At 41.2% G+C, this 16881-nt stretch overlaps 1 protein-coding gene across 1 annotated transcript; it reads right to left on the bottom strand.

The window, feature by feature from the left end:
- Positions 1-3427: 3427 nt before the first annotated feature.
- On the bottom strand, positions 3428-16807 carry LOC124471618 (SAP domain containing ribonucleoprotein). The gene is made up of 11 exons (XM_047026186.1): positions 16741-16807; positions 15914-16013; positions 15726-15766; positions 15564-15628; positions 15317-15365; positions 15091-15161; positions 14906-14943; positions 14780-14805; positions 14477-14545; positions 4103-4189; positions 3428-3815 (listed from the first exon to the last, which is right to left on the bottom strand). Exons 1-11 carry the CDS (start codon positions 16771-16773, stop codon positions 3774-3776), a joined length of 621 nt encoding a protein of 206 aa, XP_046882142.1. The 5' UTR covers positions 16774-16807; the 3' UTR covers positions 3428-3773.
- Between the last annotated feature and the right edge of the window lie 74 nt (positions 16808-16881).

Genomic DNA, 16881 nt, shown 5'->3' with positions numbered 1-16881 from the left:
CTTTTCATACATTTTTACATCAGCACTCCATTTGACTCATCTACATTCTACAGATGAGTCCTATAAAGTAGTAACTTAGGATGCTGGTGGCAGCAGGGGGATAGGAAGTAGATTCACTGTGAGGCTAATTGGTGGAGAGAAACTGGCCAGAAGAGAAAGGTTTTGTGTTGTGCGGCCATTGTTTGAATTTCATAAGGGACGCAGCATGACCCAATTAATATGCCACCTGATAGGAGGGCCTCTCATCAACCTAATTTGGGGAATCAACGGGAAACAAATGAGGACAGAGCTCTTTACTAATGCAAATGCAACAGACCACCCAGCACAGGGCACCGATCACGCAAGAAATGACATAAACCTTACGACACTCTATACAAAAACCTCACTCTGCATCAAACATTTACACTGTTCTTGACACACAATCCTTCTCCTACTAGTTACCAACCTGTGTAATTATGCATCACTTGTCAAAAGCCTAAATTGATTAGTGACGCAAATGTCTCATCAATGCCAGAGAAAATTGTTATTATTTCATGCATCTCCTAACTTGGATAATTACTGCTTATATGACCTCACTGGTCATCTGTTGATAATATGACACCATTTAGTAGTGTTAATGGTACTAGCAATAAATACATATATATTTTTTAAGTTTATAAAACTTTTGAAATTAGACAAAAGATAAAATGTCACAAACCCCCAAGAAAACAGACTGGAGGTTAATGATTGCAGCAATGGTCATAAAGTGAAGAAAGGTCCAGAAAGGGTGAATTGGGAGCAGCACTCAATAGCCTTGATTGCTGAATGCAGTAATCAGTAACACCTTCTTGTTCCACTCAATGACTGGCCAATGTTCAGAGGGGGTTGCTGTTGAGGAAAAATATCACACTTGCTCTAGACTTGAGGATGAAAGGGGCCATTTATGCTTTATTTACAAGGGATATTTAAACACAGACACTTTTAAAAATGTGCTATGAAACACATTAAAAAAAATTACATACAAAGTTGGGGGGTAACATCTAAGACATTTAACTTTTTACCAAATAATTTTAAGGCAGACTTTCAGTGGCTCGACCTGAGATGAGAGTGGTATAGGATAGAAATTAATATTATTGCACTACTGAATGACCAATGACAACTGCAGGTGTCAAGTACTGTGTATAGTAATAGATAACATATACAGTCCCTGACAAAAGTCTTGTCACTTATCCATTTTGTAGAAACAACTATTTATAACCTGACTTAATTAATCAATTGATTTTAGAAATGGCTCATATGAAAGCTAAAGCCCTCCCAAATTATGTCTAATATACTACAATAAATGTGCTTCACTGAAGAAAGATTGATCATTTAATGAACACAGAAAGGTCAGATTTTGGAAAGACAAAAGTTGTCGCCTACAGAAAGTAATGTGAAATTTAAATTGACTTCAAATACAAAAATATGTTGCATAACATCAGTGAATTAAGTAGGGGTGCTGTGAGATCCATATTTAATATATTGTATGACTTTCCATGAGCTTGAAGGACTGCATCCATGCGGTTCGACAATGATTAATACAATTTATTGATGAAGTCATCAGATGTAGCAAAGAAAGCAGTCTTGCATGCCTCCCAGAGTTCATCAAGATTCTTTGGTTGCGTCTTCCATGCTTCCTCTTTCATTCCACCCCAGACATGCTCAATGATGTTCATGTCGGGTGACTGGGCTGGCCAGTCCTGGAGCACCTTGATCTTCTTCACCTTGAGGAACTTTGATGTAGAGTTGGAAGTATGCGATGGAGCACCATCCTGCTGCAAAATTTGAGCCCTTTTATGGTTGGGAATGTAAGAGGTAGCTAATACTTCTTGATATTTTAGGCTATTGATATTGCCTTCCACCCAGCCAATCTCTCACACACCCCCATACTGGATGTAACGCCAGACCATGATTTTTGCGCCACCAAACAGTTCTGGGTGAATCTCGGATCCATGCGCGCTCCAGTAGGTATCCAGCAATATTTGCGGCGGCTGTGATGTAATTCAACTAAAGATTAATCTGAGAAATCCACCTTCTGACACTTTTCCAGCGTCCATCCTTTTAGCAGGCTGCCACACGTTTTTTTAATTGCCTTTTGTTTAGTGCTGGTTTCTGGGCACTGATTCAACCATTTAGAGACAGAATTCTACAAACTGTCCTGGTTGACACGGGGACTTGAGGTGACCCAAGCCTGGTGGAGCTCTGCTGCAGTGAAAAAAAGGTCTGGCCTTGGATTTGAGAGCCAACAAACAGTCCTCCCGAGCAGTTGTCTTGCGGGGTCTGCCAGACCTTGGCTTGTCAAAAACATCTCCAGTCTCTTCAAATCTTTTTCTTATTCTTTGTACTTGGCGCCGAGACACGTTGAAGGTGTTAGCCACCTCAGCAGTGGATCTGGTCTTCAGACTCTTAATAATCAATGCTTTGGTCTCAGGGTGAATCTTAGGCATGTTGTCAGAGGTCAAGTTGCAGTTGATGTGAAGGTCTGTTGTGCTGGGGTTCTTTTTATACACACCCACTAATTGATTGATCAATTATTGATCACAGGTGAGGCTGTAATCTAGGATTGGGTGCATCATATGACAAAGCGACAAGACTTTCGTCTTGCCAAAATCATTTTAAATTCATTAAATGATCAATCTTTCTTCAGGGATGCAAATTTATTTTAGTATATTAAACATAATTAGGGAGGGTTTTAGCTTTCATATGAGCCATTTCTAAAACCAATTGATTAATTAAAAGTCAGGTTATAGTTGTTTCTACAAAATGGACAAGTTACAAGACTTTTTGACAGGGACTGTATATATCCAAATTGCGGGGGGGTTTCACTTTCATGGACATGAATTGTTCTATTAACTCATACAATATTGTAATACCTGGTTCAAATAAAACCATTGACAGACACTACGAGCCTTAAGCCAGCCTTTATCTAATGGGCCAAAATCACTTCTAGAATGTTCTGTTGCCTCAAACAAGACACAACCACATGACCACTCCTACCCAAGAGGCAATTAAACCAAAGATGGAATATGCAGAGGCGATTCAGTTTTAATGAATGACAAACCTTGCACAAAATAAAGGGCCCTGGTTTATATCATGAAACCAACTACGCATCATCTAACTGGCTGTAAATAGGTAGGAAAATATAAAAGGTAGCGCACAACTGAGACCTCATTGGATCTGGATTAAATCCCCCAAAAATTTAAGACAAGCAATTCTCAACTCCATATTGAAAATAGAGTTTTGTTCAATTTTTCCAACTTGAGATGAACCTTTCTATCTGTCCAAAACCAAAGAAATACTGAATTCTCTAAACATGTTCATGGTAACACCTTAATGGACAACCAAAGTAAAGTAAAGTAAAGCTTCCACAAATATATTTAAGAAAAGGAATGAGGCTAAATTACATAAATCAGGACACAAGACATTACATTTATTTAGAAAATGTTTTAGTTTTGTAAATAATAGGAGGGCTGGTCATTTGGTCAATAAAAAACAAACAAACGTGACAAACACTTTTGGTCCCTTATTCAGTATTATGTGGAAACAACCCTGGTTACTCCAAATGTGCATTTATAAACACGGATGCTTGAATATGCTCTTAATGCAAGGAACCACAGGCTTATGCAACTATGCAGGTCCATATTGGTTTGGAAATACTGAAGACAGGATCACAAACTAAAAAAAGAATTAAATACTACTACTGTAATATCTTAAACAGATACAAAATATGTTCAAATTGTAAGAAAGTTTATAGATCAAACATTTCCAAATCTTTCGGCTCGTTTCCGTTTCTTTGCCTGAAATGAGAAACAACATGCAAGTCAGGTGACCTGGTACACCAATACACCTGTGTGTTAAAACAAGTACTTATTTCCTTTCTAGTCTCGCAAATAAAACAATCTGATGGACACTTTCAAAAGATTGCAATACCATGCCTCCCCCCACTAGTCCAACACATCTGAACATTCCGTTCACTTATTTTGAATGCCTCTCAGCAGTGTTTGATCACTTGAAAGTCAGTTGGACATCTTTTTTGGCAACAACAGGTCACAGACGAAGAACATGAAAACAAAACCTTTTGTACCTCACTATCCTCAGCCCCTGCCGATGCAGCGCTGGTCAAAATCCCAAATCTCTCCTTCCGCTTTTTCAACTTCTCATCTTCTTCAACCTGCAATACAGTAGACAATTTTTTTTTCTTTTTTATCACAGACACATCAATGCTACAACTTCCTGCAGATATAAAAACAAATGTAAATAGTACAACATACTCAATTAAAATATCCAGTTTGTATCACAATCCGGGCAGAAACCAATAAGATAAAACATTTCTAATCATCTTGTAGCCCATCTAATAGATTGGCAAAGAATTTGAAGGTTATACAAGGACACAGTGAGCTTTCCACACACACTGGGTTCTGGCAAGAGATTGCCAACAAGAACAAACTGGAATATTCCAGTTCACTGGTTAAACCTCCAACAACACAACCAGTTATGCTCAATCCTAGTCCTCATCAGTCCCAGAACCAACCTGCGTAGTGACAAGTTTTGGGAGACTGAGGTATGACTCCTACACCTGCAGTTGTCATTGGTCATTCAGTGGTGCAATTCAAGATTGCTAAATGTTTGCAAATATTCACTATAATATACTTAACATTACTTACACTGCACAATGTTGTTTTAATTATTGCAACATGAGATCATTGTTATGGATGTTCAACAGACCATAAAAAGGGACATTTTGGCCTCCATATGAATTGTTAGAAGTTACCCTCCTATGAGGTCTTCATATACCAATGGCTTGTCCATCCTTCAACAGACACATTACCAAAAAATGATTGTTTTGTGAGTAAAGCTTGCTGATATGGTTAAATTAAGCAAGATGTGATGAATGGTAATAAACCCATAAACAACTCATACAGTCAACACATGTAGAAAATGCAACAACGCACAACTGACCTAGCTTCACAATTTGGTCTTCAGATTCATTGAAACACATGAACCACCTGCAAGATTTGCCAAGTGTTTGGATATAATCATCACAAAATATAAGGCTTGAGAATAGTTGTGGTTGTTTACAGTGATAGCCTATGAAAAGCTAGATTTCTTTGAGGCCTACACAGTCAGTGAAAGGCACCATGGGGTCTCCATAGTTCACATGGCAAACTCTCAAAAAACCACAGGAGGTTGTCCCTCCCCCTGCCTCTGTCATGCCTTAAGCTGAAGCCAGTGTTGACATAGTGCTTGCCAATCTAATTTTGACTGTCAGGAGACGGGAATGGAGATCACCATTCCCCCCCCCCCCCCCCCCCCCAGGGATCATCAAGTTCATTTCTCTGGCTGCAGTTGGGTTCCATTGTGCCCCCCTTTCCATCCCCACCCCTAGAACAATATTCAGCCATTCCCGGGCCTCACGGAGTGAGCTCAGTGGAGTTAATCTCGCAGGCCTCTCTCCTTCCTTCCCTTCTCACTCTCTACCTCTGTCTCTCACCAATTGTCCATTCACAAATCCATACTAGAACAGCATGTGCCAATTATTCAGATAAAGAATATAATGCATAACTATAACTTTCCTTAAAAAGGGACGGGTCAGATATGACATGACCAATTCAATCTTTCAAAGCTTTTAGCGACCAAGCCCTTGTTATTATGGAGCAAAAGTTGCACCAATGCTGTGACTTGCCACTAATGGATTGATAGGGAAATTAAAAGGATATTTGGGGGTCCCTTTGTGAGAGATGGGAACTAACATCAGATATTCAGAGGAACATGTTATCATGTGACATGTCAAAAAGCCTTCATTGTATTTGCAGATCTGTATGGTCAGAGGACAGATGGGCCTCTGTAGGCCTCTTTTACTGCGTGTGTGTCAAGAGAGGTGGGGGGTGAGTGTGTGTGGGGCCAATTGCCATTATCATTTTGGATATAAATGGACAAAAAAAGCGTCAGTCAAACCTCCTTCAAAACTCACACATAAATGATGGTCCTTCAAGTGAGTAAAAAAAAAAAAAACCTTGTGGTGAATGATAAATGACCTGAGTGAGGATTCAGTAATTCACTCATTCATTCTCAGAACAGAAATTAATTTGGCTCATTGGTTTCCTTCAATTCAGATTAAAGTATGCATGATGGGGCAATGCCAAAAGGGGTTTTTAATTGTCTTTTGTGAGATTCAGCCAGAGGGGGGCACAGCATAGTGATCAGCTATCACATTAAGAGGGGACCGTAATCAGTGCCTTCCCTCTTTAATTCAAGCTGTAGCAGGAGGAATAGAAGAATGATTTAGTTGGTGTTGGTGACAGCGCAACAGTGACAGTGAGTGCCTTTATGGTGTAATTGGAACTTTAAGATAGCAAAGCGAGGCAGCTTTTTGTGAGCTAGATCAACTGGGATGACTGAAGGGGTCCAGGTGGCTCACGCATACCTAAATATAGCTCTGTGAAACATTTAGGCAGACCACCGCAAAATCAGGTTTATCTGGTTTTACTATTTATACCTACGTTTATGTAAAAAAAAAAAAAAAAAAAAGGTTTTGTTCTATTCGATAAACTATCGACTATTCTAACAAATTCCCCCCCAAATATTGACATTTAGAGCATTTAATTGGCCACAATTATGGCCAATTGGCCTTGAACAATGCTACGAAAACAAGCTTACTTATATGTTTTATCAACATGATATTATTTTCTTTTACTTACAAGTTCAGTAATCAATATTTGGTGGAATAACCCTGAATGTCAATCCCAACTTTTCATGCGTCTTGGCATGCTTCCCTAACCTGGTCCTAACCAGACTCTCGTACATTTCATTTGTACAGAGAGTCTGGGCTCGCTCCATTGACAAGTGTTGACTTCCTTGTAGGTGGGTACTCGGTAGAAGTTTAAGACTATTGGATCTGCCTAGAGCCACTACCAATCGCTAGCGTTCTCCTTAGCCAACTTATTCACCACTACTGTAACAGAGCTAGCTGCCGTAGCTGTAAAATCAAACTGTTCCCGAACCCCGTGGGGAGGAGGGCCACAACATCATGGCCACCAACAAAACTCCGGCTTTAGCTTATGGATATTCGGCAGCGTTGCCACAATGGACCAAATGTGGCTTCGCTCACATCTTTCTCCGCCGCCATTACGGAACTACAACACAAACTAGCGCACGACATCAACGTCATCGTTCTCAGCCACTCCCTCTGTTTGCTGACTGGACAGGTAGAAAGTTGACCTGAGACATCTGACTTACGAGACGCAGTACAGAAGCAAAATCAAAATTGAGCGGAAGTACGTAGGAGGGCAGAGCCAGGCTAATGCTTTTCACCAGTCTTTCACATTGCTGTTGGGTAACTTTTTGCACCAAGATTGCATCAATCTGCGCAAAAATTCAAGAAGCTTGGCTTTGTTCGATGGCTTGTGACCACACATCTTCTCAATCACATTCCAGAGGTTTTCAATCACTGCGTTTACATGATGGTATCAATTCGAATTTAGATTTATTCGGATAATGAAATTTTTTGGGGCAACTGCTATTATCCGAATATATATGGCAGTGAATAAACCGAATCATTGGCCGAAAGCATGTCATATCCCAGTACAATACGTGGCGTTGTTTTCATTACAACTAGTGGTGATACAGCCCTTTCCGCTTGACCTCTCTCTACCAACAACAACATCAACATTTCGAGAAAGACCGCGAACGGAGAGAGCAAGGTGAAGCTACGTCCCTCTACATTTCGTGCATGATGACAATAGGAGTACTGCAAATGCAAACGGCGCTATTGGCTAGCGTTGTTTGTTTGTTTGTTTCTGCCAGGCCGGCTCCTGGCAGCGACAACTTATCGTCTTTTTCAACTTCCAGGTCACGACCTGGGAGGGAGGGCGGCGGGATCTCAAGCATGCGCAAAGACGCAGAGTCCAGTTCATAGTCCAATTCACCGTTTACAAGCATGCGATGTCCGAATTATCAACCGACTTGGATCGAGTTAACTCGTGGTGTCGATCGGATCGTAGTCGGACCTCAATTGTTCGAACAAAGGTATTTACAAGAAACTGATCATTCTATTTCCGTCCAAATAAGCCAGTAATTCGAATCCATGTAAACACAGTGACTGAGGGTCAGATTTGGAAATAGGGCTGGCCATGACAGGGTATTGATCAGGTGGTCCCTACATCCACACCTTGATTGACCTGGCTGTGTGGCATGGAACATTCTCTGAGTTGGAGAAAATTGTCAGAACCAAGTACTTCCAGTATAACATTGTCCTTGACAAAGACAAATCTGCCCGATTTCAGCCTTACTGAAGCACCCCCAGAACACCAATCCTCTACAGTGGATGCGAGACAGGTGAAATTGACCGTTCATATATATATATATATATATATATATATATATATATATATATATATATATGCTGTCCTATGAACAGTCAATTTACAATAAACAGTACCGTATTTTTCGGAAATAAAGCCGCGGTTTATACCCCGATAAAAAAATGTCTTGTGGTGGCGAGGCTTATATTTTGATGCGGCTTATAGCACGTTTTTATAACAAAACAGTAGAAACACTTTTTTGTGAATGCTATTTAACCCGTTGAGTACCGTCGCACATGTGATCGAATGCGGGTCTTACAGCGTAATGTCGCATTTATGCGATTTCAAACATTCCAACTGAATATTTTCCGATGAACAACACCTATGCCACAAATGCTTTAGTATGGCTTTAAAATGTACTAATGAGAAGGCTAACAAGTAACACTGTCATGGTAGTAGCATTGCTTCAAGTATTATGCTAGCTTACTTAGCCCGGAACCTAACTAAAGCTAGCTAGCTACAGTTTGGGGAAAATAACTTACGCTTTGGGGACTGTCGGAAATATTTAGAACTCACTCGTCTAAAAGGTAAATATTAGTTAATTCCCAGGCAATAGATAACATACATTACGCACTTACTTACTTTTGTTTTTGAAGTGTGTTACACAAAGGCATGCTGTAAGATCGCCTATACTCGTGCATTGCTTGGTATCATTGTTCCCGTATCAAGTGCGGCATATATTCCAGTGCGGTTTATACTTATATTTACTTCTTTATTCTGGTGGGTTGCGGTTTATAGGAAATGCGGCTTATTTTCAGAGAAATCCGGTATGTCATGTACAACAACTGTCACGTAATATTCCACGGAAATGGTAAAGTAGAATTACTGCTAGGGAGACAAAGAAGAAATAAATACATAAATAAAAATAAATGTGCCAGCACCACCTAAAGCTTGAGATCTAATGGACTGGTTTTCACATGACCCAAAAGCACAACTGCAGATTGTCAAAACTAATCTTGACATTAGAGAGAACAAATCCATACCCAAAGATCAAAGGTGAAAGGTTAGGGGAATTCTGACAGGAAGGTGTGAGTGTGTGTGTGTGTGTGTGTGTGTGTGTGTGGGGGGGGTTCATGAGAGAAAAATACCAAAAGTTTTGACTGACAGTCACTGGCACTGACAACCGAAGTTGACTGATAATCGAAATTAACAATACAATTTAATGGCATTTCTTTTAAAATAGCATATAAAGCACAATTTGAACTGTACAGATGGGACGCAAATATAGAGGAAGGGTTTAAGGGTGGGTGGGGGTGGATGACTTGCAAACTGTCAGCTTATAGCCTTACCGATAAAAAGCAGTAGGCCCCATTCTCTGTCCAGTGCCTCGTGTCCCACACCCCCTTGCCCCTGGTACCCCATGGGAGGAGGTCTGTTGCATTGGGCCTCACTAAATCAACATTGTTCTAATGAGGTGTCACACTTGACCCCCAGCAGCCTCGGCCCCTCACGTGGGTGTCAGCGCTACAATGGGCTGCCCTCCATCTCCAGCGCCTGCCTGACACATTTTGATTCATGGGAAAGCCTGGGCCATGTCAGGCCAAAATTACCCCAATCAAAATGCCAGCATCAATACATTCATCAACCCTACCTCTGCACCACACCCCCATTTCTCCCCCAAAACAATCTCAATTTCTCTCGCTCAACACAACCACCCTTGATTGGTCACATAGCTCTTTTTGTTAAATGGCCATCTTCTGACCCTCGTATACTTCTTCACAAACACACGCACAAGAAGACGTCTGGCTCCAGACTTTGACAGGCTCTCCTCTGACCAGTGTGTGGATTCCCTGAGGCCCACCCAAACACTCCCTATGTGAGTAGGTCCATATAGCAAAGTCAAACAACTCTTAGCCCAGGAACGGTGCCAGGTTGAAATACTGCGGACAGTCTGGCGACAAAGGGCTAAGCAATAATGTGCTGCCAAGTTCTATAACACCATGGGAATGAAAGGTTCATTTGTTATCTCAAAACAATAACTTTCTTTTAAGCTTGTAAAAAAGGAAATATTTAGTTACCCTTCTCAGGATTGAGCCAAAACACTAGAATCATGCTACTAACCCTAAATTAGAGCCTTACGGCTAGGCTAATTATAAAATCAGGACCCTTATTGGATTGTTACTGTCATGATCCCAAGATCTGACCAAGTGTTCCATGCAATGTGTATGTGAGCATTCATATGTCTTCCTTAAATCTCAACTAAAAGACCCCAAACTAAAATTGTAATATCCTAAGAATCATTCCCTTCCCAGCTCTCAATCCATCCTCAGCATTGACCCTCTCTGCTCTCTGCCACCAGCTGCCCTACAACAATAATGCTTTCTTAATTAGTCATTTAAACAATCACGTCAGTCCAAGCAGGTCTCTCCAGACGCTGCCAGGTCCATGGGCAGGTCATCGGCCCATGGGTCCCTGCCCCCCTCCTCAGGGGTCCCTGCCCCCCTCCTCAGGGGCCCCTCATTAAGGCAGTTCTCTCCTCTAGGTCCAAACTGGACCCTAGATGGAGTAAAAAGAAGAAATGTTGCGATGAAGCTCACAAGAAAATAGACATGGATTGGAAACGCTTGGGGGGATCGCATGTGAAACTAGTTTTTATGCCACTCACCACGCATAGCCAACTTAACTTCTCACTGTAATTAATTTGAAGAATATCTTACTATACTGGCAGGCTGGACGAAAGAGAGGGTGGGGAGGCTAGAGGTGGAGACATATTATACAGCAGAGATTCATCAGGTTCAACACAACTTGCAGTGTATGCAATGAAAGTTATCATGTCACAAATTGGCAATTGTAAACACAGAATTAAAACGTTTTTTAAAAACTTGCTTTGTTAAACTCAGTTACAGGTCAGATAACTGACACCAATTTAGTTTGAATGACAAATTATACGTCTGCCGTCTCCAATAAATGAAATGCTGCCAAAGCAAACACTTTATACTACAGATATTAACAAAATGACTACAGATATGAAATTTACGAGGGTAAAGAAGGATATTGATCCAAAATTCAGACCCAACTGTGTAAGTGGACTTATCAAAAACGGTCCACAATGAGTCTGACCAGCACAGATTATTCAATACTCACAGGACTAACCTAGAAATAGAGTATGAAGGATTACAGAGGAAGCAAGTTTAAAGAGTTACCCAATTAAAACAAGAATAAACAAACACTGTTAGAAAAGACTTCTCTCACGTCCCTGCATGACTGCAAAGTAGGTTAGCTGGCGGAGGCCTCCACAATGACATCATACAAAGGGTGAGAAGCAGGGAAGAGGGAGGAAAAAGGAAAAATGGGGGAGAGAAAATATAAAGCACAGATTGACGGAAAAAGGAACGTTTAGTTGTTTCCCATGTTGAGCGCATAACAGTTAGGCACCCAACAGGACTCTGTGAGAACCCAATGAAGGGCCTGGAAATCAATCTTGAAGTTCTGAGAACTATGAGCCTATGGGCACTCCCAATCGTGTAAACCTCTGAACCTTCAGGATAGTTCTAGGAAAGGGCACCATGGCTAGGAAAATATAAGTGGGAATACCTAGGTATGGCCCTTACAAAGACAATGTATCCCATCTGCGCATGGACTGAAAACTTGAATACAACATCCAAGACTAACAGAACAATAAATAAACCTTACATCTCTCTTTTTGTCCATTGATTTAAATTGAAGCCATCATTTGACTCATCATTTAAGGAATTTAGCATGATGACATTGGAATGTCTGTCCCACCTCTGTACAATTCGGTAAAAATGGTTGATTTAAAACCTTGTTGACAGATAGACAGGGGCTTAAACTTGGACCACATGATAAATCGGGCAAGTGCTTTAGATTTATGGGGGGGCCATCAAACAATGGAAGAACACAGTTAATATCTTGGCCACTCAAATTGACACAATCTGGAGGAGTGAGGCTGTGCAGGCCTCTTTGTGTTGAAAGAGCTCTTGATTTAGTTACACAGCTGAAACAAGAGCCTTTCACTTGCAAACAATGGACTGGTTTTTTGAGGGCTAGCACTGGACAAGTGAGGAGCAAATTGTGTGTGTGTGTGTGCGCGTGGAGTGAGTATGTGACCCCACGTCCACCCCCCCCCACCCCCAAGCTCAAATAAAAACGGTGTTAAAAGAAAAGAGAAATCATCTACTGCTGAAGTACTTTACGAGATCCTCCTTTAAACAGAAAGAGGCCTAACTGCGTAAGTATCCATGGGAATCTTAGCACGTATGGGGGGGTTGGGGAGGAGGCTTTCTACCTCCCTCTCGGTCACTCTCCCCCGCTGCACTCCTGGACCAATGCAATTGTTTATTTTCTTCCATTGAGGCTGCTCCATTCACTGGCTTTCACATTTAACCAGCTCAATTGGAGTGAGACAGCACTTATTCGGAGGAGAGGAATGTAGCGTTCCATTGACAGGGCAGCAAGAACGCTTTAAAAGTACATCGAAACGTTAATCACAAAAACGGGGTCAGCCTCATCCAAACCTAAGCAGAGGAAATACTGACCAAACTGTCCTGAGTGATGAGTGTATTAGCACAACATGCTGACACTACAGAGCCAGAACAGTGTGAATACAGTACAAAGCTGCTGTAAAGTAGAGCAGGGTAACTCTAAGGAGGTCGTTCATTCTCCCTGCTCTCTTAACTGAAACTCCCCACTGAACAATGAGGCGTTCTGCTGCCTCTAGAGCCTACTCTTGTAAGCCGGGTCTCCTCTCTAGCCATGCTCTTCCTGGCCTTGCATAGCTACCCCGGCACAATAGCTCTGAGGTGGACGAGCAAGCTCATCTCTCCCGGGGTCTTTTCTCTCACAAGGGGGTGGCCGGAGTGACAGTCCCCTTCTCTGTAACAATTACCATGGCTGCCAGCGCTTTTCTCTCTCCTGTCAACAGCCATTATCCCTGACTAGAGAGAGTCTCTCAAGGACAATCCGCCACAACGGTGGATTTGAGCAGGGGGCAAGGAGGTATTGGCCAAAATCTGATGTATGCCCCTCCCCTCACAGCTCAAGCCGCTTAGCCCGGGGAAAGATAACACAAAAAACAAAACACAAAGAGCAGATTCAAATGTGTTGGAGGGGTTAAGTAAGGGTTAAGTCAGGTTCATTGATTACATCACATCAAGGTTGAAAACGGATGATTCCTTATATGCTTTTTGCACATTGACAGATTGACTGGGCTGTTGTTTTCCATACATGCAATATTATACCATGATTTTAATATGTTAACTTCTGGCTAAATTAAATTTTGGAAATGCCACTAAAACAAAAAAAGGACAGAAAATCACAAATAATTCAAAGTGAAGAATGCTTACAAGCCAATGCTAATTATTATTATCTGAAAAGAAAGGTCTTAACTTCAAAGGAATAAGGAAACATCCTAACGGATTATGACCAAAAACTTAGAACACTGTATGAAGCATTCTTTGGCAACTCATTATCATCTTCACCTCCTTTGGAAAGAGGGAACACACATGCCAAGGATGCAAGATAAGGATAAACTAAGAAAAACAAATTTTAAAAGAAAGATTGAGAGAGACAAGTGAGTAGTGGACTTGTGATGACATTACACAACCAGCATTGTTGCCCATCTCCCCTGGAGCCTGGTGCTGGGCACTTCCGCCTACACACAAAGGGCCTCCAGTGAAAAGTCCCTGCCGTGATAATTGAATTTGCTCCTCACTAGCTGCAAACTCGTAACGCCATTTACCCCCCAACCAGAGGCTATTATATCTGCCCCCCATGGACCGCCGTTTCCGTTGTGTTAAAAAACAAAAAATGAGAAAGAGAAAAAACTTTAGGGGAAAAGGGAAGGTGAGGGGTGCAGAACGGGGCTGAGTAGTACATACACTGTTAATGTGAGCACAGCGCTGTGTCAGTTTATGCATGTCTATGAACTTCTTACTACTTTGTGGGACAATAACAGAATTCAGTTTCAACAGAACAAAAATGTAAGTACTGTACTTCAAAGCCTTCCAAAATGCCTGCATGTGGGACATTTCTACAGAGAAAATCCTTCAGGTTTCTTGGCTTGAGCTCAAGCCCAACAAGAACCAAACCTGTCTTAACAGTATCCTTTGCATATTCACTTCAACTTGGAAACAACTCACCTTTTTGGTAACAGAAGAGACGTTCATGCCAAAGCGTTCTGCCCGCTTCTTCAGGGCCTCAACGTTGACCTGACACCACAGTGTGAGCAGAATAGAAAGATTAGAAACTCACTCCCATCATCTATATTTACCATTACATAAGAATTTTGGTGGAAAGTTTATACATAATGTTACAATCAATTTCCTCGTAAATGGAATACTGTATTGGCCAGAGAAAAACTAGTTCTGCTCATTATGAGGTAACATATCAAGAGATCAGTTACAAACCCAACATTATAAATCAAATGAACACCAGGTACTCACGTGTGGTTTACTGGTTGCAGATGCAGCTTTAGGAGGAGATATAACATTTGAGTGAGTAACATAAAACCACATTAGAGCACCCATGTTAGAGGGCAGTTGAATCCTGATTCGTGAAAGTCTCCACACCTTGTGTTGAGCTGGTTGTCGTGGTGGGTAACCCAAACCTGCCAACGATGGACGGATTTGGGATTATTCATATGTAATAATTTGCTAAATTGAGTGTTTGTCAAAAAAGGGCCTGCTCTCCTTTTCTAATGAAAGCTATAAAGGGGAATGGTTGATCAAGTTCAGGGCCATTTACAAAAGCTCACCTGGCAGCACGGGCTTCCTTCTTGTCAGCACTGGCAGGCAGGCTGAATCGCTCTGCCCGCTTCTGCAGCCTCTGCAGAGTCCAAGATGTTGATATTATGTCATTTGCTTACTTTTTCACCCTCAGATGTAAGCCAGTTAAAGCCACCATTAAAATAAAAAGGGGAACATAAAGGTATTATAAACAATTGCACAGGTTGAACTCATCCCCGTCTTTAAAACACATACCTCATCAACTGTAGCAGGGGGAGAAATTTTCACAACTTTCTTTTCAGCCCTGTAAAAAAAAAATATGTTGGACACAGTACCCAGCAGTAAACCTGTTCTGCCCTCTACTGGTTAGAGTTATTCAGTGCAGGCTATGAAGAAAATTCACAAGCACAGGTTATACCACTACGGTAGTAATACAATGATGGAAAATGGCGTGCAAGTAATACTCAATATATAATGTGGGGGTCACATAAAGGCTTCTGACTTTGCCGGTGCAGCTGCCTGGTCTTCCATAGGGGTAGGACTTGTGGCATCTTTAATAAAAGAATCCTAAAAACAGAAACCAAAAAACACAATAAGCACATATTGCCATATCTATGTCAAGCCATTTTATGGATTTATACTGGTACTTTTGTCACATGCTTACCTCTGTAAACTCTTCCAAAACCTCCTCTTCGTTCACCTCATCTGCAACATTAGATGCAAATGATCAGTTTACAATGTTGACTTTAAAAAGGTACCAGATAAAACAGCCAGTTTATACCAGTCCCAATAAACACATTATGAAACACAGTTTACCAACAGAGCAACACCTTATGCCCAATGAAAACATACCATGTTCTTCAAGGTATGCTTGCAACCGGGCAATCAAGTCACTTTTGTTTCCTTTCACTTCCAGTCCCCTCACAGCACATTCTTGTTTGAGCTCAGCCAACTGAAAGAGAACAGAGTAAGGAAAGGCCAGCCCTATTAAATTAGCAGCTCAACGTGTAATACGCTCTTGGAGTAGAATGAGTTGCACTTGTATTCATACATCTCAATAAAAGCGGACAACATATAAGATGGCAAAGAGTTGCCTAGTAAAGAAACATTCGGTTTAGTGAAACAAGGCAATGTTATGTCACGTGACCACAAAATGGCTTGCTCAAACTAAACCAAAACGATGTGTTCGTCTCATGAATCATGATTAATAAACACGATGGATCCCACAAAAGCAAACGTGTGTAATGTTAGTAAAATTAAAGTAAATAGGACTACAACAATACATTTATATGAACTTCACTTGAACTGTCAACTGTCCTGCCTGTTACGACTAGGGCTATCTGTCCAGTTAGTCAATTACCAAATCTACAGAGTTTGCAAACCTGCTCTAGCTGAAAAAACTGACTCGGCAAATGTAAATAAACGTTTATGGAATTCAGCTCCATAGTCGTAGATCGACATTTGACATTTCCAAGTTGTGGACCGTTTAGGCTAGTTAGATAGCTTGAAGGCTAACCATGTTTGAGCATGCATCTCTTTGGGTAAGACCTAGCCTATCTAGGTTAGCTTTCGGTACTCGAGAGGTTTCAAAACCACTATAAGAAGATACTTTTTTATACTCGAAGGCAACTACACTGCTTTTTGAATACACCTTTGCAAATTGAGAAAAATATTCTAACCTTCAATTTCTGGAGTTCGACAACTTCAGCCATCTTGCATTCGAAACGGAAGCACTGACTAATGAAACTGACGCTGAACCAGTATGTTAAAATGGTGCTGCCATCTATAGGCTACCGATGTGTCTGGCGCTTATGTCCTTT

The sequence above is a fragment of the Hypomesus transpacificus genome, chromosome 9 (genome assembly GCF_021917145.1).
Source record: "Hypomesus transpacificus isolate Combined female chromosome 9, fHypTra1, whole genome shotgun sequence".
Classification (NCBI taxonomy): domain Eukaryota; kingdom Metazoa; phylum Chordata; class Actinopteri; order Osmeriformes; family Osmeridae; genus Hypomesus; species Hypomesus transpacificus.
The sequence above is the reverse complement of the archived record's forward strand: the minus strand, read 5'-3'. Positions and strand labels throughout refer to the sequence as shown.

Excerpts from the sequence above, each read along its gene's own strand:
- LOC124471618 (XM_047026186.1), bottom strand. The coding sequence starts at position 16,773 with ATGGCTGAAGTTGTCGAACTCCAGAAATTGAAG. Across the intron at positions 15,767-15,913 it reads AGCATACCTTGAAGAACATG|ATGAGGTGAACGAAGAGGAG; the intron begins GTATGTTTTCAT and ends CTAATGTTGCAG. Across the intron at positions 15,366-15,563 it reads CAGGCAGCTGCACCGGCAAA|GGCTGAAAAGAAAGTTGTGA; the intron begins GTCAGAAGCCTT and ends TTTTTTTTACAG.